This window comes from Phallusia mammillata, chromosome 3 (genome assembly GCF_965637545.1).
Source record: "Phallusia mammillata chromosome 3, kaPhaMamm4.hap1.1, whole genome shotgun sequence".
In the NCBI taxonomy this organism is placed as follows: Eukaryota; Metazoa; Chordata; class Ascidiacea; order Phlebobranchia; family Ascidiidae; genus Phallusia; species Phallusia mammillata.
The window spans coordinates 29,438,241-29,463,304 of record NC_137254.1 but is presented as its reverse complement, the minus strand read 5'-3'; the positions used below and the strand labels follow the sequence as shown (position 1 = coordinate 29,463,304).

The window sequence follows — 25,064 nt, the reverse complement described above, 5'->3', positions numbered from 1 at the left end:
CTGGAGGCAGAAAACGGTGTTTTTAATACCAACAAGGGAATTAACAACGTCGGATTAATGCTTAGATCTAAATTTTATTAATTAATGATAAATCACTCCAGATAAAAAATATTGAAAGCAAACTTTAGTTTGTTTATGTATAGAGTGTCTTAATAAGTTCGTTTATATTTGTAGCAAAAAGAAAACGCCGATTTCCAAAATATTATAATCAGCTAATGCTAAAAGTTAAACCACACCTCTTCGTTTTAAGGGTAAATGCCCCTACAGTCACCTCAAACACACCTTCGAGCAATCATAAACATTGCGTTTTAGCTGAACAGAGGGGGATTCAGCCGATCGCAAGGGAAAGAAGTTTTCAGAAGGCCAAACACGATCCTGCAAAAAAAGAACGTAACCGACAGTGGCTTATATAAGCCCTGCAAACACAAGGGAAAAACACAACCTGCAAAAGTAGTCTATCGAATTGCTGAATTCACCCTCAAGCGAAGACTGAAAAGATGAAGACGTTTTTCTTTCTCATCGCCCTCTCTGTGGCTCTCTGCCATGCAGCAGAAAGTAAGTGCTAAGTTATTTTTTAAATACACCCTAACTTGGACCAGTCCACGTATAGAATTGCATGTTGTTTTATGCTTTATGTTCAAGAACTTCTTTTTATCAAAATTTCGAGTGTTTAACGAGTTGATCCAGCGTAAACCGGTTAAAACAAATGATATAGTCTCGTATTGCGAATTTAAACTTTTTTTCGAAATCAAAATTAAAAAAATGCGAATTACAATTGTTTAATAAGCTCTTCTCTAAAAAATGAACAATTTCAAAAAATTAAATAACACCTTTCGTAATAAAGTTTACTTACTAATATTTTTTATCAAACAGAAAATCATAAAGAAATAATGCAACGAAAAGTTCGTTTTTCGAAACATTAATTACGCAAGAAAATAATTTGTATCTAGCTAATTGGTCTTGGTTACGTAAGTCATTAGCTTAAGACCATTGCCGTCATAAATCGAACTCCATTAAGTCCGCTCTATCATGGCGGGCTAATTGAATTGACAAGCGCTTTGTCAGGTTGCGTTAAAAGCAATAACCCAACGATTAACATCTTGAAACGTCCAACGACAACCTACGAAAGTCAATCACAATAAAAATCAAAGCGCTATTGTAAAAGATAGCTCGCATCGCAGAAACCCCCCGCGATTATTGGATGTATTTAACTGCTAAAAAAAGAAAAAATGTGCTTGAAAATTGATGTACCGACCCTATCTGCGTATGACATCACATAAACAATATTATAATTTCACGAAAAACTTTTTGAGAAAGATACAAAGTCATCGTTATCTTGCTGCAGTGGCCAATGTTGACGTAACCTTTATTTCCAGAGCTTCGTGCCACCGTCGATGACGTTTTGTTATAGATATCGTATATCGTTAGCGGTCATCGCGTTCACGATAATGATGGTCAATTTTAGACGAAATTTCCCGTCAATTTGTGTTTAAGTTACACGACAAAATATGTGCAAAGATTTCTTGCTACTTCCGGAAGCCATCAAAGCAAAAAAAATCGTAATGTTTGCCAACCAATTAGTTGAGTCAGCAACCTAACGCAATTATTGTCGATTCTTTATTTAAGCCTAAATAATACGACCAAATATGCCTACGGAATTCTAGTTAAATGCCACGAAAGCGAAGAACAATGCAACATGTAAACGTAGTTAGTTTAATGCAGTGGTCGGCAACCGCCGGGCCGCGACCCGGTACCGGTCCGCGAGGCATTCGTAACCGGGCCGTACACTTTTTCAGATTAAATGTGTAAAGACATTTTGCCCATGTATCTCAGGGATGATAAACTAATTTAGTCGTTTTTATTGCTAAATATTTGTAGTTGTTTGAAGGCCGGTCCGCGATACAATTTCAGTTTCAAAAACGGTCCGCAGTACAGAAGAGGTTGCCGACCCTTGGTTTAATGCACCTAAGTTTTCTTCGCGCAGTTAAAACATTTGCTACGCCTAAACCTAAATTATACGAGCAAATTTGTGTATGGAATTCTAATTGGATGACCACAAAAGCAAACAACAAAAGCATGAAGTTACAGTAGTTAGTACAACATGTAGTTAATTTGATTTACCTGATTCTTCGCGCAGTTGACGAAAGCATGGACCCGCCATCTTGGACGTGGATTCGTTGGGGTGATGTAGGAGGTAATTATTTCCGTGTTCGCTGGCTTCCCGTCGAAGATGCTGATTCATACAACGTGTATCTGTACAAAGGCTACGATAGCACAAACCCCGTTGCTCAGTATGAAAATGTCAACGCCACAAACTTCATGGTACGAAAATAATCCTATTTTCGAAAAAAAGATCATGTTAACAAATGAACAGAGGGTCAAATGAATAAAGGAGAAAAAGCATTATTTCAATAAACAGTAGAAATAATCAAAAAATATTATAATTGAAAATCAAAATTTAAAAAATCAAAAAAATTGAAGTGTTTTTTACAAAAAATGATTTAAAAAAGTGTTGTATTAAATATATTTCGAACGCTTTAACAGTTGCTATCGTATTTATCATTTTTACATTGATGATAACAGCAGCAATTGTAAAATGTATTGACTATAAATCTTTTAAGACAGTTTCTATTTTAAATCAAGATAATCAAATGTATAGTTTTTCAAAAACTTTAAAAAAAATGTACGCACCAACGTTTCCAATTTGCTTCGGTGTTTTATCAAGGTTTTTAATCTTAACTCCCTGAGGGGCTGGTCTGTTCATAACACGTCAACAAACGTTGTAGCGTATTCTTCCTGCAGATTGGAGGACTCGAAATTTTCAATGTCTACGGGATCCGCGTACAATGTGTCGGAAAAGGAGGACATTTAAGTCGTCTTGGCAAACCCACACGAACCTGGACCTTCGGAAAAACAACAACCACGGTTTGTTGACCATGAGTTATCTGACAAAAAGCACTTTGCTGTCACATCTAAGTGTTAACAAAGTTCAACTTTGCTTCGAAAACAAATTCTTAACAGCAAAAAATTGCGTTTTAACTTCATGAAATTTAACTTTATTAATTCTATTTGCTACTTCGCAAAAAGAAGGCGGCCTTGAATTTCGAACGGCAAAGAGTTTAAGTTTATGAAAAACACGAAGTTTTTGACAGGAAAGTTTTGAAGCAAACTTAGTCTTAACTGTAATGCATAACAACAAAACATTTTAGGGAATTCGCTCCTAAAACTTGCAAAGTCGGCGCAGTAAAATAACGGCATAAAAATGCAAAGTAATAACATGTTTTGTGTCCCACAGTTCGCTCTATCGTTCACATCGCAACGCAGGTGTTCATTTGAATTACGAGATAGACATCGCTTACCGCAGTCTGAAAAGGAATTTTCCCAATCTAGAAGACAAAACCCGCACCGAACAAACAACCTATTTACTTCAGCACGTCATCGTAAATTTTTCACTTGTTTTCAAGAACAAATCACGTTCACAAAACAGCCACCTAGCTTTTGTGCAATCGTGCAGAATTTCGCCAAATTTAGGTCCCCAAACCACTGCAAAAAACACCTCTTGCACAGTAGACTGCAACTTTCAACATTATTGCATGCATCTTTTGCACCGAATATAGATCGAAAACCGCACTCAAAAACATGGGCTTGCAGGCGTGGAGCTTGTTGCAACATTGCACTTTTGGGTTGTAAACAGCGCACCTGCGCAATAAATAATCAACTTCAGAAGCGGTGATTTGAAACCGATTGTAAACTTTATATAGCACAGGTAACTTCCGGCGGTGAAAAACTCAATGAAGTCGTGTCCTTCGCCGGTCAAAAGTGTATACCACTTGTGCGTAACCTTTAACGTGCAAGGCACTGATGCCACATGCTGTAGTGGGACACGTACACTGTGATCGTCACACAGTAACTGCTCTCAACCGCATGTCAAGGACACCGCTTCTTACAGCACCACTTGTATATCGATTTGTAATAGCGTTGCCACCGCAAAACCACCTTGTTGACGTCATGTGTGTGAGTCATCTCACCTCCTGTCGTGTTCCTGTTCCGGCTTCCCACAGCAAATCCAGAAATACATATCGCACAGTAAAGTCCAGCAAAGATTACCTTGAAAAACTCGTAAAAGTAACTTAGCTGAAGATGCCATAATTGCGTCAAAGACATGTAGCTTTCAAATGCAGAATGACAAATGCGATAAAGGCAGGGGTCCTTAACGATTTCTTGAAATCACCAAACAGTTTTGACTCCCCTTTCAATGTTTTTGAAAAGTAATCGTTTTTCTTGAACTAAAACCATGAAACATTCTTGCACCCCCTCTACGCCTAAGTCTTGCACTCCCAGGGACCATCCCTGAATAAAAAATCTCCACAAAAAATAGCCAATTTCAACAATATTAAAAGCAAAATAAACAACTAAAAACTTATAGTTTACTGTTGTAGTCCACTGCAATGGTTGTCGTGTAAAAAACTGCAATGTGTTGATTAAGGTCCAAAACTCTTTGTTAAACAACGCATAAAGGCTAGACGCCATTCGCCGCTAACCTTTATACTAATTCTCCTTAAATTGTGTCACGTTTCCCGCAGAGCACGGCAGCACCGACGGCCCCCACACCGGTTGGCAAGTGTGGTGTTGGCTTCTTCACTTGCGAAACAAACGATGAGTGTATCGACGAATCGTGGTGGTGTGACAGGAAGAAAGATTGCGCAGATGGAACTGACGAGCGAAACTGCCCAGGTATACTAAGTTCTGTCTTACTTTTCATTTCTTGTCAAATTATACAAGGAATCTCACTTGTGACATCTAATAAAAGAGTTACAGTCTAGCAAACAGATTTGAACAATACGCGCTTGTGAAAGGCTGGGAACCACTGGATTTGAGATAAAATTTTAACATTCTGTCGAAACACCACTTCTACATAACGTTTTTTTAACATACATTTGTTAAAAAATATAAAAATACCCAAACTTTGGTTCGCTAAAATGAACGTTGGGATCAGCCTGAAGCGTCAATGCAGACCAGCGATCATGGCATACTTATCCATAAACCACAGAAAGCCTATGCCAGGCCCATTAAAGGCGTTATACTGAATCAACCGGTCTCTCAAGCATTATAACATAGTTTAGCCTGAGGTGGAATCGAGCCCACAAGCAACACAGTTGTGCACGCAAATATTTTATGCAAAATTGTAGGCTAATTAAACCTTGTTTTTTTGTTTTAACAGGAAGTTGCGAAGAAATTGTGTCTTGGTCTCCAAACGGCAACTTCTCATGCAGCCGCTGGAATTCCCCAAAAAGCGCTTGCTTCTTTCAATGCAACAAAACCGCCGGTTACCAACGCGACGGAGCTTACTGGTTCAAATGCGTACGCGGGAAATGGCGCCTCCCAGTGCCAACTTGCAGACGTAAGTACTTAAAAATACTGAACCCAATCTAAGAGGGCCGGGCTTTTTAAGTCGGTTTTGAGTTTGGGATGCATTCGGGCTTTGGTTTGAATAGCTATTACTGTCTCTATATGTTTGTTCCATATTATCGCCAAATTAGAACTACAGTATACATGTCGTAAACTAAAAAGGTCTTCGCGAAATAAACTAGAATTTGGGAAATGTTTATTTTCAGGTTAAAATCGGTTGACAATGTTGTAAAGCAGGGGTCGGCAACCTTTTTTGCACTGCGGACCGTTTTTAAAAGTGAAATTTGATCGCGGACCGGTCTTCAAAAAACTACAAATATTTAGCAATAAAAATGCCTAAATTAGTTCATCATCCCCAGAATACATAGGCAAGATTTTTATAGCATTTAACCTGAAAAATTATACGGACCGGTAACGAACTCCTCGCGGACCGGTACCGGGCCGCGGACCGGCGGTTGCCGACCACTGTTGTAAAGAACAATACATTTCTCCAAAAAAGCATCTTCAGTGTCTATAAAGGGCAGTAAAATGGATTAACTTTAGAAAGGGATAATAGTTCTATCACAAACGCAATACCAGTTGTTATTTTTCGCATTTTTTTTCAGTGCTTGCCCCGAAAGATTTTACTCTTCTCGTGATTTCCTCGACTAACGTCACCTTTACATTTGGCGCTCTCCAAGATGCTGCCAGTTACATCGTGAATTCCTTGACTGGCGCGGACGGCGAAGAAATACAAGTAAGAAAGTATTTAGTCACGGGTTCGAATCCCATGTAAAACCACACGCTCATAGATTAACACACACATATACACACCGAAACGGTCCCCCAAATTTCTCCAGCGGTTTCCCAAAATTTGCCAGTAGCCTAATAAATAATTCGTTTAAGTAAATATGGCTATTTTTTAGTATTTAAATGAAACACTTGCGGTCTCTTAAAACTACTTAGCGGTCACCCAAACCAAACCTTAAAAAAAGCCTGCACATATGTTTGATTTAGTAACTTGAAGTTCATTTAATTATTCGTAAACATTTTTTTTTCTAAATCAGTGGTATTGCTGCTTTTCAAAATTGACAAAAACGACAAACAAATGTAAATATTTTGATATTTAAAAATACGACGACGTTAAGCAATTCCTAACTAAAAATCTTGAAGTGACAATTGTATCAGCCGCATAAAAATACAAAATCAGCATTTTATAATCATTACCAAAACGGGCATATTTCGCACTGTTTGATACTGCATACTTTCGTGGTTAAAATATATTGAAAAAATGAGCTACAAATCGACATTGAGCACTTTCTAACTAATAATCTAGGTGTGACAATTCTATCCTCCGCCTAAAAACAAACAAAAAAATCCCAACTAACCCAGTGTTGCAATCAATGATATTATCTGAAGACGGCAATCGGCATAAAAACCACGCGCACCTGTACAAGCAAACCTAAATGTTTATATTTTGCACAGCTAAATTTTTGCCTCCTGTTATTTTAAACAAGTACAAATACGGTACGCTCATGTGGTAATTTCGCCACAACGGAGACTGGCACGACAGTTGATATCTAATCATAAATCAATAAAACAACTTGGAAGTGTTTTTTAAACAAAAATGATTCACTAAAAACACCGGTAGATTAATATTGCTAAAGCTAAGATAGGGAAAATCTAAGTCTGATTCATGGTGGAAAACGTGACAAGATAGACATGTTATCTAACACACACGCCCTTTAAAATAACCACAAGGTCAAATCAAAGTTTACTCAATGTTTTCACTTTCGTGCTGGTTCCGCTATGTCTCACAACAAATGCAGCCAATTTTGAAACAGGGCAATTTTTTTAAACCGATATACCTGCGTTACACCAACTGGTTTCGTTTTAATGAATTGCGAACGTTTCACAAAATATACAATACTACACCTACTGTATATAGACTCGTAACACTGCTTACCTAATCGTATATTACGGACAAATGCAAAACAAACAGAAAAAAAAAGACATTAAATATATGTGTAACCCACAAACAAGATAGGACAAGCCAGTGAGAAAACGTTACAACATTTCGACATTATCTTGCACTGACTTCGACATCGGGATTTTTTAGCTTGCTGCTAAAACAAAGCATTCCGGCCAAACAATCTTAAACTTTGGTTTTTGCAAAGTTGGCGCTTTTTGTGTGTTACCTAACCTTGCATTATTCCATCCTATGTACAATATACACGAACACGTGGTCTGTTTATTTTGAATTCGCTCTAGTAGTTCGGCTTAATATTTACGCGATTTACCTCAACGCCTGTTTGCGGGAACATTATTACTCACTAAGCGAGCTACGTCGATGCTATCGTGGCCCCAAACATTTATTGAAGGTTAATTTTCCTCTCACTGCGAGTCCTAATTAAGCCTTCTCCCTGCTGCGTAGGACAGTCCGGGGTTGGTCGTGACCTTGAAATAATTATCTAAAGGTCATCTGCATTTTGAGCGCATGGCATGTGGTTATGCGCTTGTCCGAGAGGATTTGACACTGACCGGTGCAAATCGATTTAAACGCTTTCAGTTTCCCTTTCAAGACCAAGTAAAGAATTGAAACTTGTCAGAAGATAACCCCGGGCCACATAAATGTGATAAGTTGATCTAAAAGTACGATTCGAAATAGGATAGCATGCCCTTTACGCGCCCAATAATATCCCAAAGTTGCGCAGCTATTTCCAGACATACGAATTCAACTTAGGTACAAATGCGTACCAAGCATCGTTTCCTCTTAGCGCAAGAAAATCTACGCTGCGCAGAAACTAAAATTTAACGTTAACATTAAAGAGAGCAGTAACAATCTGTTGCTTACAGCAGTGGTTCTCAAACTTTTTTTGTTGCGACGCCCCTGGACAAGTTTTTCTGGACTTGCGACGCACCAGCAAAAAAAGTTAATGAGGAAACTTATTATCAAAGTTGGGTTTATTGATACAACAATACAACAAAGCCACGAAACAAAACTTTTTTGCGACGCCCTTCGAAAATTGAAACGACGCACAGTTTGAGAACTACTGGCTTACAGGAATCGCCAAATACAGACGCTGTGTATATGCTCAGGCAAATTTACAAGAAACATTCGTTTTCTAACGATGGGAAGTTACGTACCAAATCGCTCTACAAAACCAAACGTATACCATTTGATAGCGTAGGCCAGTTTGATCACCATATAAATCAGCGAAAATAGGTATTTTGATTAGAAATCATTTTCCAAATAATCCACAGTTTGTTATAGACTCGACTCACCCATTTATGTTTAAAATAGATCCTTAAATCCAGAAAGCTAAGCAAACATCCGGAATTATGACGACATCTGTGCACGGCCTGTGTGTCTTATGTAATTTAATTTCCGCTGATTAGATATCGGAACACCACCCAAGCCTGTCGCAGGTTAATTCCGGTCACAAGGGCGTAATTAATTCGCTGAAACGTGACAAGTTTTATGAGATAATATTAATTTTTGCGGCAAAACTCAAAATTAAGTATAGTAGGAAATCAATATACAAGGGGCTTAAGGATTATTTGTGACGTCACAAACACAGCTGTTACGTATTTCCGAAATATGTGAGTCACGAACGGAAGGACTTTCACACCCTGTTCAGTAATAAACAAACAAACAATTCGGATTTTTGGTTACAGCTTATAAATTATACAAACATACAAACTGGTACAGTGTTACACAGAGGTAACCTTGTTTGTATTTTACTTACCTTTCGTGGATATGTTGGCTTTAAACAAAATACATCCAATTAATTTCACTTCTACTATCCAAACCACAAAGGCTTCTTGTTCTGTAGAAGCTACATGTTACCTCTGATTCTTTTGCTTACAAGTTCAACCCAGCTTAAGCAAAGCAATGTCTGACTAACAAAATGCCTTTGAAACAACTAAAACAGCTTTTTAGTAGCAAAGCAACATCTTAAATAATTTACAAAACCAACAACAACACAAACATCCTTTAACAAAACCACTGCACAGCACAACATGCAGCCTAACTCAGATTAAGAAATTCCATTTGATTAACAAAGCTTTGGGCAAAGTGGCCTAATTGCAAGTCAACCCCAAGGCACCTAAAGCCAATCGAACCAAGCATTTCTGGGCAACGAGGCAAAGGGACAAAGAAAACAAGCATTAAGATAACCTTATTACTACTAGCAAACAACAATAACAATAACAATATTAACATCATTAATGCGTGTGTTTTGCATATTCAAGCTATGTTGCTCAGTTTCTTTTTATAGTAACGACTAATCAAACTTTTCAATTTTCTTTGCAGACACCCACTGGTTACACTTTGGAAGGCGACGAAGTCCTTTTTACAGTTTACGATCTGAATCCAGACACAACTTACACAATTTCAATCAATGCCGTCGATCTCGAGGATGTTGATAGCTTCCCAACAGAGAAGATCACTTTCACAACCAGCACATAAAATGTAAGTTATGAAAATTGCTTTTTTGTTCTAAATAAACTATTTCAATTGGCTGCAATGTGTATTAACTAGACTCTTATATGTTTTTTACGTTTGTTTATCACAAAGAATATCGGCTGTTCAATTATTTTTGGCGGAAAAATTATAATTCAAAGAAAAGTATATTTTGAACTTAAATTCTGACAGTTAAGTTTTAAAGCTGACACGTGTTTGTTTTTTAGATCAACATCCGAAACATCTGACCCAAGTGACCCCAGATCTTTACCTTTGTGCTTCGTGCAAAGTTGAAATGAACTTGTAAAAACTGTCATTTTAACCACGACATACTGATTTGATGCTGTATATTTTTATGTATGTGTCAGTGTGCATATTCGCTTGTATTAAACAAACCTTTGTTATCATGTGAAATGCCGTGATAGTCATGTTGCAGTAAAGAGGAAGTTTTCATCATATGATAGGAAAATCATAACAGAGCGGCTGTTTCATTTATTACTTTTCTGCATTGGGATATGTTCTGTAGCATTATGATTTTAAGTAGACGTTTTAAACAGTAATTTTGCAAAGGGTAGGGGTGTAATAAACAAACAAAAATTAATACTACAGACAAGCCAAAGCCACACGAAAAGTGAATAATTAGTTTTAAGTTGAAATATTGATGTTTCGAAATTGGGAAATTAATATCTGTGTAAATAGACTGTGCCCTTCAACTTCAAGTGTCCGTTTTATGGCAAGTGCTGCAAAACCTCTAAAAGCGGCAACTTAAACTACAAAACAAGCACAAACCAAAAGAAAAACCGAAGTTTTCACCAACACCAACATAACATAGTTTTTAATAACATATTTTGGTGAAACCATGTGCTTTGTTGATTATGATACTGAGAATCCTAGGACCTTCACGACTCACAGGTTGTTTTGCTTAGGCGTGGTAATGTTGGAGGTTATCGCGTCGCAGCTTGTTTATGATACCATGAACTCATGTATAGGTCTTGCAACTCACAGATGTTACAGAGGACCCAAGCGTTCCGTAGAACTTATAGGTTGAATAGCCCTGATGCGAGCGAAAAAGTTGTCAAAGTACTTTGCAAATCCCTGAAGATTTATTAAAGAAGACGCAAAAGCGGCAGCGTCAACAGCAAACTTATGTACACATTGAAATCGGCAAGAGTCGCAGAAAGCAATCAAAAATGGCAAGAAACATTGAAATCATATTCAAACAACTAAAACGAATCAAGAAACGTACGCACACAATCTAAATTGCACCGAAAAATACTAAACTAAATATATACGAAAATCAAAATTTAAGTTTTACGGGCGGTTTTGTTGGCATTTCAAAGTAGTTTTTTCTTGGCAAGACCTGTTCGGTTGAAACGCTAAACAGGTTTCTTGGGGCCGCTGAGTCAGTTGGAAAATAGCGATCTTATCATAAACGACACGACATGACCTCGCTGCTGCGATAACGACACCCCAACTAGATTTGACATTCAACTAAATCAGGTTCAGAAAATTTAGTCTTCTATAAAGCAGAACTACCTAAACCCGCTTGCCTTTAAAATACGGTTGTTAATATTTAACGAATAATTGTTTGTCGATTTTGGTTTGGAAAACTACATTTTGGGCAAGAATTTGTCTTTTACGCAATCGAGTTGCAATTGTAATGTGCTTTGTCGGTAATTGGTTTGAATAGTTGGTGACAAATCGTCAAACGGTGCCACGCAAAAAAAATAAAAAACTCGGATTATCTGGCGCGGGGCGACACCTTATGGCGAGAAACTAACCAAAATTATTCGCCGATCAAAAATATACAAAGCGAAAAACACAAGAAAAAAACGAAAAAGTCAGGAAAAATACTGCTCTGTCTGCAGAAGAGGATTGGAACTGTATAATTCTTATTGTCGCATGGCAACGGCATGACGTAAGCGACTTTCTGCCTTCAATTTCTTCACGGCGGTCAAGCTCTAATTGATCGATTGCGGATCGCTGGTTTAACTGTACCCGTTCAGAGCTGCAAAAAAGTTCAAAAGGTTAAGGGTCACAGGTCAAAGTGCGTTAAGCCGGAAAAACTTTTTAAATTCGAGAAAGTTTTTCAAGTTGAACTTCTACAAAATTTGCAAAACCAAAAACTCCAAAATTTGAACGGGCACAAATTTTTGAAGGTTTTGAATAAATGAAAAACTAAAATTTTGAAATTTTTGAATAAATAAAAAACTAAAAAAAAATATTTTGCACAACCAAAAACTTAAAAAAAGGCAAAAAAGTTGTAAAGTTTAAGAAATGAAAAACTACAAAAACAAATATGTTTTCAAACAACAAAATTGTAATTTTTATTTATTTATATTTTATTGCGGTAACTGAAATACAAAAGAAAGGTGGTTACAGGTATGTATAAATGAACAAACAGGTTAACGCTTAGTAATGAACGGCAATTAGAGGCCAGACCACTTAACTTACCACTCGGCACATCAAGCAACAAAAAAGAAAATGATGTCATGATTTTTACTCGCTAGTGCCACCTACCGTGCATAATAGTTGATCCCAAATTGCCGTTTGAGGACGCAAGAGGTGACGGTGAGTTATGAGGGCGAATGACAGGAGCGAATGCGCTTTTCTGCTTTGCAGCTGAAATCATGTTTGCTGGCGAGAAACTGAAAATTCCGGGGGTTGTGGACGACGACAGAGGGTTCATTGGGTTCGGGGGAGAAGAAGGGAGAACTGCAAATCAATAATAGGGGGTTTTAGGGTTGAATAGACAAAAAACGTTAAGATTATGCTGAAAAAAGGCACTGTTTCAAATACAGTAAGCCTCGGTTAAACCAGATCTTCGCCTAATTTGGACGAAATTAGAGGTCCAATGATTTGTAATGTGGTAAGGCTTGAACTAATCGATATTGGTTAATCCCGATCTTTGCCTAATCATGTCAATTTTTTGGTCCAAACGGGTCAGGATTAACCGATGTTTACTGTAATCTTAAAGAAGAAGTTACACGCTCCGACGGGTTACGCCTTTTCGTTGAAAGCTCGCTTCAGTTTGGTACAATGTTAGTAGGCCCGTTCGCATCACAACGGACATCTACTTTCATTGTGGTGAACTGTAACGATGTAGGTTTGGAGTTGCAAGCTATTCAAGCATTTGTCAGTGGTATGGAGAAAATCTTTGGCTTTCATTAAAGTTTTGCAACAAACCAAAAAACCATTTGCCACTTAAGAGACTAAAGCTATACTTAAAGGCAAAATTATCTAGAGAAGGTACTTGCTATTTTATGTTATATTTCATGATTTACCACACACTTCGCACTTACAACGATGTACATTTGTTAGTTAAATTTAATGGGTCCCTATCTTTCTTGGCGTTTTACAATGCAACTGCTTCTGCAAGCAAAAACCAATGGGGTCTCACACACATATTTCCAAGAATTGGTAACGATATTATTAGGGTGGGATGATTTTAAAATGTAAACAGTACCAACAAAAACAAATTAATTTTAAGGGCTAACACTAGAAGAAAAATGCCGATATTTATGTCACCAATGGAAAACAATTTATACAGTGTTTGAAAAACAGCAACATAAAAACGTAAACTTACTACTAGAGCCGGAGAAAAGAGCAGTAGATGGATTTGTCATATTGGTGAATGTGGGAGCAGCACAAGTGTAACTGTTGAATGGCTGAGTGCTGTTATAAGCGCTGGGTGCTGGGGCAGCTGCTACTGTAGTGAGTGCGCTCATAACACCTTGAGATCCGCTCGTCACACTGTTGGGGGTTCCCTGAGGGGAATAACCGTTCCGGGGCGACACGCTGTTACCACGTGAATAACCTGCAAAAATATGGAAATTTATTGTGACGAAAAAAGATAAAAATGAAACGGTTTGATGGATTTGTTTGTGACATCACTAGTACGAGTTTACACGTCACTAAAGTAATTATGACGTCATCAAAAGCAAACAAAAAAGACAAAAATTCGAAAAGTGCATGTAAAAGGATTTTTTTTTCATTGTGAAACAGTTTCTCTCTATGTCTCGAAAACGAAAAATTACCGTAAGTAAATTTGGGCTCGATAGCTGGTCGATACCGCGTATATGTCGTTTCTATTTAGCCAGTGGGCAATGTAGAAGTGGAACAAACCTATCAAACCTGAATCGCTCCCCGTTGTGTCGAAACGCTCGGTGGCCGGAACGAAACCGGATGACACCGCCGCAGCCGCGTATCCATTCATGGCGGCCGCTGCCATGGCAACGCTGGCCTGGGGCACGAACGATCCATGGTTACCGGTTGGGGGAGGGGCAAGATGGGGAGGCGGGGGCACGGCACCGGTTGAACCCATCTGTCCGTGGGGGTTGTATTTGTATTGGAAAGCCTCCATCAGGTCAGCAGCTCGCTTGAGAATTATTTCCTGCAATAAAGAAGCAAAGTTAGGCGTTGCTTAGTAACAGCAAGGCAGCGAGGTTGATTAGCCTACAAACTGTTTGTAATTGAAAATCTACAAATTATACAATAGCAAGTTCTTACACTCGGTTGCTTACAAAAGCGAAATGAAACACCAATTGATAAACTGACCTTAGGTAACCTCTCTGGGTCACCCGGATGTCTTGGCACAGTTTTTAACAAACGCTGGAACCCGTAATCTAAAGTCGGCTCGTTCAAGGCTGCAAAAAATACAGAGGTTACGTTAAGTCATTCAAACCTGCGAAAAACGTAAGGTTAAGTACGGGAGAGTATTTCTACTTAATTTCCTTTTATTTCTAGAGTACTGTATTCAGATTTAGAGAAATACGCCTCAATTTACTAACTATGCAACGCGCATACATGATAAATTGAAAAAATACGCTAATTTAATTTTACTGCAACTGGTGTTATTGTAATGTTTAAAGGTTTTAAATACTGACCTGTGTAGACGAATCTTCCTGGTGCAGCGCCGCAAAATTGTTTGTTCTTGTAAGAGAGAGTTACCTCAACCACGCCCGGTAGGTGGCGTGGTGGAGTCTGAACTCGAATTGCATGTTGAGTGATGAGCTGGAAAAAGCGATGGGGAGTGTTAGAAGTGAAAATGTGAAAAATAAAACTAAAAGCATTTTTTTGCTTCACTGAATTGTAAAAATATACTCTGTCGAAACGTCTACGCCACAAAAACATTTGAAAATCAAGAGTGTTTACAGAATTTCTCACTCCAAAGGCAAAGTCCTTACCTCACTCCAAACCACCATGGAACCAAATATGACTTGAAGGCCGTCAAAAAAGTTGTCGCCAACTATGATCACTGTGGCGCCTCCAGTGGTCCATCCTTCTGACGGATTGATCGCTTTGATTGCGGGTGTGGCTGCAAAAAGAAGCGGGGCCGTTTAGATAAGGAAGTGTTTCCCAAAAAAAATATTTTAACCTTTCGACTAGTTTACAAAGTCCTGTTATACTCTTCAGCCACATTTGTGTGGTGTGTGAAACAATTAACGTCATTTTTTCTGTTTTGGGGAAGAAAAGGGGCATTGTAACAGCATCAAGCTAATAAATGATATGTAAGCTACAGACAGTGCACATTTTTTTTTAAAATAAACAAAGAAACAAACGGCCCGAAGCACCCGGGAACCTATTTGCTTTGAATAAGTGGAAAAAAGTTACTCCGTTTTTTTTTTCGTTTCTGTGTGCACACTGTTTCGAGCTATAATGTCTCATCAGTGCAGCTAGTGACAACAGATTGGCTATAGTGTAGCCATCCCATGGCACTTCAGTTTGTTGGAAGTAACAGGCTTAAAAGCCATGCCTCACCTATTCTGTTCGGTGCCACAAATGGGCATAAACCACAGGTTAAACTGGCTCACAATAAGCCAAGCAAAAAGACATTTAATTGCAAAAACATCAGATTTGCACTTATATGACCTAAAGTGAAAACCTCCATAACATAAAGCAGTCAATATTCATAAATACATATGACAGAGCAGTTAGAACCGCAAACCCGTACGTAGCTCCCATAGGGGGCAGTGTGATGTACACAATCCCGGTTAACGCGTTCATGCCGCGATCGATTTTGAGCCCCTAGGTCCCTAAACATCGTCAAATGTCGCTTTAAGATGCTTCCGAGTCCCAAAACACAGGTTGTGAGGTTTGGCTTGAAGCCTTGTCGATCGCTGGTTAAGTGCAATGCGAGTGAGGTTGGGGAATTGTAAGGCCACATGAGAATGAGACAGTGATGTACATTAGGTTAAAGAGGGTTGTTAAGGCTTTGATGTATCGGGATTTCTGTTTTAATGGTTTTTTAATTCGTGTTGATAGAGTGTAATATATAATGAACAATTTCTTCATGTTAATATTTTATATTTTACTATTTCTTAAGCTTTTGCTCCGTGCTTTGGTCATATTTTATATTTTATTGTTTTGCAGATATACACGATTTAAAGTTATTGTATATTTGGAACAGTATCATTGTCAATTACAAAGGGGAGCAGGACATTTTAACACACTAAAATGGCTTTAAAACTTAAAATTTTTATAGCATGCCAAAACGTGTGAACAATAGTGGCCACTAAATCTAATCCATTACTTCATTATTTTTTACTAATCCCACGCGAAAACATTTTCTCTTAGTGCTATTAATGTTGGTGTCAGTGCAACTCAACTATATTCTACGCCTGTCATCACTCAGTTAAACATATCGGATGACATCAGCGTTATTGTCCGACATTTAGTAACTGTGTTGTGATTGACGTCGACAAATGGAGTCTAGCGAAAAGTTTAAAAAGTTCACTGAAAATTGATGAAAGAGACAGGACGGCGTCTGTTGGAAGCCAAAACTTCTCGTGGGACGAACAAATAATTCCCAAGTTTCTACAGAAAATCTGAGCCGGGTTTTATGTCATAATAAACAAACCAACGCGAATTAACGGAACAGGTTTTATGCCAAAACTCAATACTCCCTCGGAGACTAAGAGGATAATTTACGAAGTCTCTACGGCTGAGAATCATTTCCCTAAACTTCTCCTTGGGAATTTGTAATAAGTCTACAGACTTCCAACCTTTTAACCGCTTACTTGAAAAGAAAATTGAGTTATAAGGCGTTTCTGTTTCTGTTTAAATCGTATGTTCATATTTTACTCTTGCGACAATCTCGCCCATGCATTTAAACGAAGAAATATATGAATTTTAAGTTTTTTTGTGCCTAAACATTGCTACAAAATTGGTTTTGTTGATTTGCCGGTTAAAGTTGTGGCCAAATTCCTATGTTCATATCATTTTAAAATCTTACCGCAAACAATCAAAGTCAACCTATTAACCTATTGTCCACGATTTACTTCAAATAATGTCACAAAATTCAAACATTTTTCGTTAATATACTGAAGCTTTAGGCAAGGGAAATATTTAAGCGCCCGGAGTATGCCAAGTTTTTTTCAAGTTACCACAAAACCAAGCGAGTGTTGTTGGTGTACTAAGGACTTAGGTACAGAAAAGCGCCGAAAATTACCCAAGTCTTTCAAAAATTCAACATGTTTTGTTAGTGAAGGAAAATTTTAAGCCTAATTGAAGTGACTCACCTTCTGCTGGGTCGACCCGTCGTGCTCTTCTACCGTGCTTCGAGTTGTTATGCACAAACATGTTGTCGGATACAGCAAGCACGTGACCGTCTACATGAACCGTTGTGGAAACAACAACCTGAAGACAAAAACACGTTGATTTTAATGTTGTCGTAAAATTTGTCCACAAATGATCTAAAATTTATTTTAGTTAAAAAACTACATTTTAAAGTTGATTTTTGTAGCAGGTTTATTTGTGCAATTGAAGTTACAATAATACCTGAAAACGTCTCATATCTCTTGGATTCCCGGCATTTTTTAAGCAGTTCTGATTGCATTTAAGGAAGAACTTGAGAAAATACCTGAAACAAAAAAACACTGATTCAAATCCGGCCATTTTACCAAATCGCGTCAGGCTTTATGACATCACAGACAGCAGTCAAGAAGCAGACGCAACAGCTGCGCTGATTGGATTAAAAATTAGCGTGCATCCATTCCGCTGAAAGCAAAGCAAGAAAGTTTGAGGTCACCTGTTGTTTTGTGCGGGGTTAGTACAACTATTGTAAGCGTCCTTATTCGAATAGAATAGAAACGTTAACAAAAATATAAAATCGCTTGAAACTTAACAACAGAAAAAAGAAAAAAAATACGGACAAAAACAATGTGTCCCCTATCCCCAGGGAAGGGGACCCATAATTAACATAAGCAAAATTATTATTGTTTTCGAAAACAGTTTGCAAAATTTATAAATACTTGTACTTTAACGTAAAAAAGAATCACAGCTTGTTGGATAAAGGTTGTAATGCACCTTATGTCTATTTATTTAAGTTAAAGAAAAACATTGAGCCATTCGATTTTGAGGTACACACGTTTCACTTTAATAACATCATCAGTACCTTATTCAAATCGAAAAGTTGTTAAAGCATTATTTTAGGGAATACGCTTGTCTTTACCTGTAAATTAGAAACGGCAGCTTTACCCAAAAACGCAATCAATACGAGTTAGAGGATAATTTTAGCGCCGCGAGTAGGATTGTGTTGGGTTTCACTGAGTTCATGTATTTGGCATTCGATTTTTGATCTTGTAATGCGACAAGTTACTGTATTGCACCTCAATATACTTTACAAATGGGACATATTTTTTATTCAAAGCAAAAATATAAAGCAAAAACATCAATAGTTCGTCGTTTATGGCGACAATATTTGGAATTTTTTATAAATAAGGGAATATGGGTAATTTAAATGTGCGCCATTTTAATTAGACCACCTCATCTATATAAAGTAAGCCACACTGGCTAAAATCACATCAAACAATTTTAAATTTTAAGAGATAGGCAAATCCCCATGAAATGTACCAAAAAGCATAAGATTAATATGAAACATTATTTTACGGGATGTAAATAAACGTAGCAGCTTTTGTAAAAAATTTTTAAGAGATCCCAACCCCGAATTTCTTGCCCGGAAATCGTTAACAGAGACTCGAAAATTGACAAAAAAATGCCACGGTAGTTTCCCAAACAATTTTTGCAAAGGTGTTTTCTGTTTTACCACCAGGCAATCCCGGTTCATTTCACCTCAAAAATGTTTTTAACGACAAATTTTGTAGCAGTGCGCGCGCAGAGCAGGAGAGGGGGAAGCAAGGACCTGACGATTAATAATTCATACATCCCGAATAGGTTTGATGGACGTGCGGTCGGTGCCAGATCGACGGCAAAAATCTGCTAGAACCGAGATCGGTTCGGCTGGACGTTCGGGGACGGAAGGAGAGCAGAGAAGTGGACAGGCGACATCGCGTGACCGCTAATGGCAAAGGTCAAACGACTTCAACTAATCGATGCGACGAGGCCAGTAATTGGGGCAGCGCATCTTGCGATGGAACTTAAAACGAGACTAGCGGCCGTGGACCAGAAATAAAGCAAACGACAATCATTTAAAACATTTTCTAAACTTTTCAATTCAGACAATGTATTTTTCTATATTTTATTTTTTGCAACAAAAAAGTCACGTGAATATCTCACATTATAACATAGTTGTTTTTTGTGCTTTAATGTGCCTTTTACGCGTAAAAAGAGGAAGCTTTGTAGTTTACCTATAAGATCAGAAACTAAAGCTATGCTAGAAAATGATCATTTGACAACAAAACTGACTATAATATGGCAAGTATAATGTTTAAAAAAAGAATTTTAACAGGTCATTTGGGTAGTGAATGTTACAAGCGTGCAAATCAGGTTAGCCACGTCATGTCTTGCAGATGTGCTTTTCTTTAAAGATGTCGGATCGCAACCTTTTGCAGCGAAAATCGTAATTCGTTAATCGCGTTAAGAGTTGATGCAATCATCAGACTGCTGCTCTACCCGTACGCGCTCTGCACTTTAATTCACCGTTGCAGCGAAAAGAGGTCGTAACAGCAGAGAACAATGGCTGGTCTGTTTGTTTTCACGAAAACGCGAAGACACAATCACAATGGACAACGACATGCTTGTTAGCGGGTCCATTTATGCGCCATATGCTTGCATGTTGATGGTTGTGTCAGTTCAATCGCTTGCTACAATCAGAAAGCATGTTACATCGGGATAAGGGATTAGTTTTCGCGGGCGCGGAGTGCATCAAGTTCGGTGCATTAGTGCCAAGGGTTATTTCCCGTCAGAAAGCAGTGAGTCGTTATTCCTATCCCTTATTTCCTGCGATCGATATTTTGCATTGGACACCCAAAAATATTGTAAAGTTCTGTTTATGGAAAAAATGTGCTAACCCCTTTTATGGCAAATTGACAATTTCTGCTGTTAAGGGGTGCACAACGGGTTGACAATGAATGGAGTTCAACTTTTTACCGAACGAATAAGAAATTTCGGTTTTAAACATCAATTTTTTACAATTTTTTGTTCACATTTACACGGCTTGAAAGTTTTAAAAACAATGTACCTCTAAACGACAAGAAACGTCCAAACAAAAATGCTTAGTTGCGTTTGAAGTGTAAAGTGATATAATACGCAAATTACTACATCACCCCGATTTAGTGTCTAAACAACATTATGCTATTACTTCACACGAACTGTTCCGTTTAATTCGTAAAACGTCGCTGGGTTATAGAAAACGGCTAATGTTAAAACGACAACCTATACCCTGCTGGTAAGGTGGTTTAAAGTTTAGTGGAGGGGAAGGTTTGTCGATTGAAAGACGAAGAATTCTGGTTGGCATAGAAAGTTTAGTTTGAGACGAGATTTTCACACACTTCAACATTCGAATAGCGATTGATTGAATATAACATTTCCACAGGCAGAATTTGCATAAAATCGATACCGGGTTTCCTAATAGCTACTAAATTAATTTAACGCCCTTGCATATAAGTTTTAGGGCGAAATTTCGAAACTAGAAAACACATTTGGAATGTTTTAAGGGGAAAATAATCTTAAAGGGTCTATTTTTCAAACAAAACGTTTTTTTTTTTTCAATTCTATTTGAAAACAACAAAACGTTTATGGGATCGGTGAAACTTCGACATTTCATCGTTAACAACACAAAAAAGTCTCCTAAATATTCAATTTAAAAGAACAGTCTTTTACCTGTCAATCACCACAGGATCCGAGGGTGTTTCGTTCCGATTTCCACAACTTTTCTTGTCGCAACATCGACTAAAAACAAAAATCGTGTGAGTTTTTTTGTGAAAATGTGGAATGAAGGCTGCGTTGAGACTATTCGTACCTGCACATAATTTCGTGTGTGAGAAGAACTCGTCGCATTTCCGGGTTTTTGTCCTGTCCTTCGTACACAATCGACTGGAAGAAAAAGGCCAAGGTAAATGGTAATAGGTAAAATATATCAAACAGAAGAGTTAATTTCTTAATCAGCCGTTTACCTTCTGCGAACACAACTACAGGCTTATGAACCATGGCATGCATAAAGACCCGTGAAAGGGGCGTTTTTACTTCGCTAAATGTCAATGCCGTAATCAGTAAAATTTATGCCCTCCATTTTTAACAATTAAAAACAGATCCATGTATATGGAGCAATTTTACAAATCAAATTTTCATGTTCACTTGCAGATAAACGATCAGCAGTTAAATTACGCAACAATAGTGTTTCAGTAAACGGGTCTGGGTGTTTTTTGTCCCAGCCGCCATTTTGTTTGTGTCAACTCCCTGGTTTTTACCTGTTTTGTGGCAGAATCAATAAGTCGCACAAAAACATCTTGTTCTGTTCGAATGCCTGCAAATAAAACCAAATCAGTTAACTTTAAAACTAGTAAACATTATGAAAGGAAAAACAAAAGCGCCATGAATTTGATAATACGTCAGATATTTTGTAACATAAAGGAATGTAATAAAATGACTTGATGACTGTACGTTAAAGCCTAATTTTCAATATTGTCAAACTTGTTTGAAAACTTCGTATCTATAATGTTAATCACTACAGTATTGCGTAAAAAAGCAGTTTCTTACAATTACGGACAAATAAACCGCCTCGAAATCTCCCAAGACACCGCCAAATTTGCAACAGCCTTTCTGCGTATTTTTTAAACTTAACAGAAGTTCTGACAACAATAATTTGAAGTCCAGTAAAAAGTAATTGCTTTGTGGCAAAAAGCAAATTAACAAAGTACAAAGCAACAACAGGGCCAGCCAGCCAGAAATATGTATTGCAGAGCATACAAGACCAGATGCTATATAAGGAACCTCATGTCTTGTTCTGGAGTGTGTGGCAGTGAAGACAAATCGATATGAAGCGAACAACGGCCAAGTAATTTAGCCGGATAGCAATCAAGCAGATACGTTCGCACTGCTTGTGAAGCCGCCCTAGGTTATTACCTGAGGGAACTGGGTGTATTCCCGTGCGGCCAATCTCACCACTTCTCCACTGCAGGTTATTAATGCGCGTAATGTCATTCATTGATCTGACTATATTTGGTGCTGAAAGCTTGCTTTCGACACGACTCATGTTATAGTAAACTGTTAATGGCATTTATGTGCGTATTTTGTGGCCGAATTTGATTCCAAAAACTTTGAAAATGCACTTTACAAATGTGTTCAATCCTATTGAAATTCTGCAGAAATACTTTGGTCAAAATATCTTTTAAAACAAAGGGTCTCAACTTTGGTTCAAATTTACACTGTTTTGGGGTAACTACACCCTAATATAACCCGTTGCTGGCATATATGCGTGAGTTTTATGATAAAATTTTAGCTTATTTTAAGTTTCGTAAGACGTATATATGAAAAAGTTGACAATGGCAAGGACGGAAATGTTCTATCGTATTGCAATGCTGGATAATTTGTTTCGAGTCAAAAGCACCTTATGCAAGAAAGGCTTCAAACTAGGCTACATTTAACACGGTTTAGGGGCAATTGTATTGGGTATAAGGGATTGTTGTGTAAAAAATATAAATTGGACATAATTTAAGTTGTAAACGATTAAAGTGTTGAAATATTTTCTACCAAAACTGGCATGTTTAGATCTGGTTTACTTTAAAATGAAATTTCATTTCCAAACAATAAACTTATGAACTGTTTGTCTATTGAAAATAAGTAATTGAGATTATTAACACATCAGTTGTGGTGTTGTTGCTCAACAATAATCTAGCATCAGGTCTCGAATCTTTTTGTTGTAAAACTTCATCAGTGAACAAGAGTCGATTTCAATGAAAGAATTCAAACAATGGATTGATTCTACTTACCATTGTGATACAACAATTGCAATCGATAGTGGATTCCATTGTTGGTCTTTTCACCAGCGACTTCCTACACAAAAGGATATTTTGTAATTTAATGCAACTATATTATCTTCGTAAAAGTAAATTGCAACACCAAAACAAAGTGTAAGTTCTGAGTTTCATGAACTAAAAAAGGAAAGAATAAAACACCCTTGTAGCCAAAGCCAGAACGTGGAAAAATATCATGAAAGTTATGACCAAACAAAAAAGCCACATGTATTTGCTGATATGCGCTCTTAAAGATACTATACCAACGTTATGCATGGTGGTCCATCTTAATAAAAATTGAAATTAAACGTATTACGAGATATAGTTACTTAAACACCTTTATTATCAACAAATGAACAAAGACGTAAGCAAAAACTTACTGTTTCATTTTCGACAAATCCGGCGAAGGCACTTCGTTCAACTTCAACGGGTTGACCTTGTCTGTCGTAGAGAGCCAAGACGAAATGGAAAAAGTTGCTTTTCCGCAGATTATTGGGAGGTTGCTTTTCAAAATGAGCTCGATGTAACGACACGCTAGGAAATACAAAAACTATTTTAGTTACAACTCTCATAGAAACAAATAAAAGTCGATTAAAAGTTAAAACACTCTTCAAAACACACAACCAGACCACGAAAGCTGAAATGTCCTACATAATTGTATTGACTTCTTTGCTATTAACCTGTCCGCGTATACATAACTTTTAATCGCATTAACAACTTGATTATTGTTACAGAATTTTTCTAAGAATGCGAACGTAATATCCTTGATCATTCTGTCCAATCAACGGCTTTGTTCACACTGTAACTTTACGAAAAGTTTAACCATATGCAAACTTTGATCAGCCAATGTCTAATATATAGTCGTATCGGTCCCTGTACTAGCAAGTTGTGATTCGAAATAATGAGAGGACACGACGGCCACTGAGGTATCGATAAATTCCTCGCGGGAAAACAGGGCCACACGCGAGTTACTTTTCCCGTGCAAATCTACCAGAGGTCCCATTGCACATCGGGATGGTAATTGTGAAGCCCCCAGTGGGTTAAGCCAGCAGTCGCTCTGTTTGCACGCAAAGTTGTTTGGGGACTTACAAAAAATTTGACAGTTGGTGCGACACGCTACAAGTAATTGTAGAAATGGAATAACATTTTGTCGTTGACGGAAAGCGAATGGTTTTAAGTGCTTGATCCACACACAGATACAGACACAAAAACCCTGTTTCGAGTTTTTAACTTAGAAGAAACCAAAATAAATGTTATTTTAACAAATTTTTACAAAGATACAAAAGACCTTACAAAGATACAAAACGTGTTAAACTTCATAAACAACCATTTTAAACGGATAAAGTTGTTTTTTTCTGGACAAACACAAACCTTTTGGAAAATTTAGCAGTGGTAATGAATTACATTCTATTTGAAACGTTTCGGCAGTCGCTATTGTCACCATTAATTCATAATTTAATTTTAGCTTTGTTGAAACGAGTTTAGGTCTGCATTTTGCGATTTTGTCACATTCGCCAAGAATGAGAATGAGATAGTAGTAACGTAACAATTTCAAGGCAGTGTAAATTTCAAAAAAATCTTGGCGTTTCGGGCACAAAGCGACCAACCTTGATGACGATTCGACGAGTGATGTTTGCATCCAACCACGAACTGCAGGGACAAGTTGCTGACCTGGCATTGTAGCCATTTTATTTCAAGATAATTTTGCAAGAAATTGTTCAAGTTTTCAAATGGTTTGATGTACGTCAATCTGTGAAAGAACATGTTGTGAAAAACGTGGACAGAATTTAAACACCACATCCAAAAACACAAATTTTGTTTCATTTTGAAAAAATGCTGTCTAGACATCAGTATAGGCTATTGTATTTTTAAACGCAACATATATTCAAAATGTTTATGTGTTGTTAGTCTATTCTTGTCATTGTACATGTTTAGTATAAGCAGTGATAACTTCTGAACCGCGAAACTTCAAAGTAAACAAAAAGGACTTTGCAATTCCCTGGCGTTCAGTTTACCCT

General features: G+C 37.5%; 2 protein-coding genes and 1 long non-coding RNA gene across 4 annotated transcripts; 1 reads left to right on the top strand and 2 right to left on the bottom strand.

The window, feature by feature from the left end:
• Positions 1-322: 322 nt before the first annotated feature.
• On the bottom strand, positions 323-2,808 carry LOC145217721 (uncharacterized). The gene is made up of 4 exons (XR_013857462.1): positions 2,692-2,808; positions 2,122-2,336; positions 443-538; positions 323-375 (listed from the first exon to the last, which is right to left on the bottom strand). It is a non-coding gene; the product is annotated as an uncharacterized LOC145217721 (long non-coding RNA).
• On the top strand, positions 496-10,267 carry LOC145217719 (uncharacterized). Its single transcript, XM_080085060.1, has 8 exons — positions 496-555; positions 2,138-2,322; positions 2,803-2,925; positions 4,584-4,734; positions 5,222-5,401; positions 6,015-6,145; positions 9,704-9,862; positions 10,081-10,267. The coding sequence occupies exons 1-7, from the start codon at positions 498-500 to the stop codon at positions 9,857-9,859; spliced, it is 984 nt and encodes a 327-aa protein (XP_079941186.1). The 5' UTR covers positions 496-497; the 3' UTR covers positions 9,860-9,862; positions 10,081-10,267.
• A 667-nt stretch (positions 10,268-10,934) lies between these two features.
• Positions 10,935-24,827, bottom strand: LOC145218617 (transcription factor COE1-like). 2 transcript variants are annotated; one of them, XM_080086025.1, is made up of 15 exons: positions 24,654-24,827; positions 23,427-23,580; positions 23,023-23,086; positions 21,502-21,557; positions 21,054-21,127; positions 20,915-20,983; positions 17,633-17,714; positions 17,374-17,491; positions 15,040-15,170; positions 14,740-14,866; positions 14,411-14,499; positions 13,979-14,246; positions 13,440-13,670; positions 12,374-12,568; positions 10,935-11,861 (listed from the first exon to the last, which is right to left on the bottom strand). In XM_080086025.1, exons 1-15 carry the CDS (start codon positions 24,731-24,733, stop codon positions 11,842-11,844), a joined length of 1,758 nt encoding a protein of 585 aa, XP_079942151.1. In that variant the 5' UTR covers positions 24,734-24,827; the 3' UTR covers positions 10,935-11,841. The 2 variants fall into 2 exon arrangements, with proteins under 2 accessions (XP_079942151.1, XP_079942152.1); XM_080086026.1 differs by having other exon boundaries at positions 13,988-14,246.
• Positions 24,828-25,064: the final 237 nt, after the last annotated feature.

Bases quoted from the DNA above. Each gene is read 5' to 3' on its own strand.
- LOC145218617 (XM_080086025.1), bottom strand. From the start codon at position 24,733: ATGGCTACAATGCCAGGTCAGCAACTTGTCCCTGCAGTTCGTGGTTGG. The intron at 23,581-24,653 runs GTTGGTCGCTTT...TGTATTTCCTAG, and splicing joins CTCGTCGAATCGTCATCAAG to CGTGTCGTTACATCGAGCTC. The intron at 23,087-23,426 runs GTAAGTTTTTGC...CCTTTTGTGTAG, and splicing joins GATTTGTCGAAAATGAAACA to GAAGTCGCTGGTGAAAAGAC.
- LOC145217719 (XM_080085060.1), top strand. From the start codon at position 498: ATGAAGACGTTTTTCTTTCTCATCGCCCTCTCTGTGGCTCTCTGCCAT. The intron at 5,402-6,014 runs GTAAGTACTTAA...ATTTTTTTTCAG, and splicing joins CCCAGTGCCAACTTGCAGAC to TGCTTGCCCCGAAAGATTTT. The intron at 6,146-9,703 runs GTAAGAAAGTAT...TTTTCTTTGCAG, and splicing joins CGGACGGCGAAGAAATACAA to ACACCCACTGGTTACACTTT.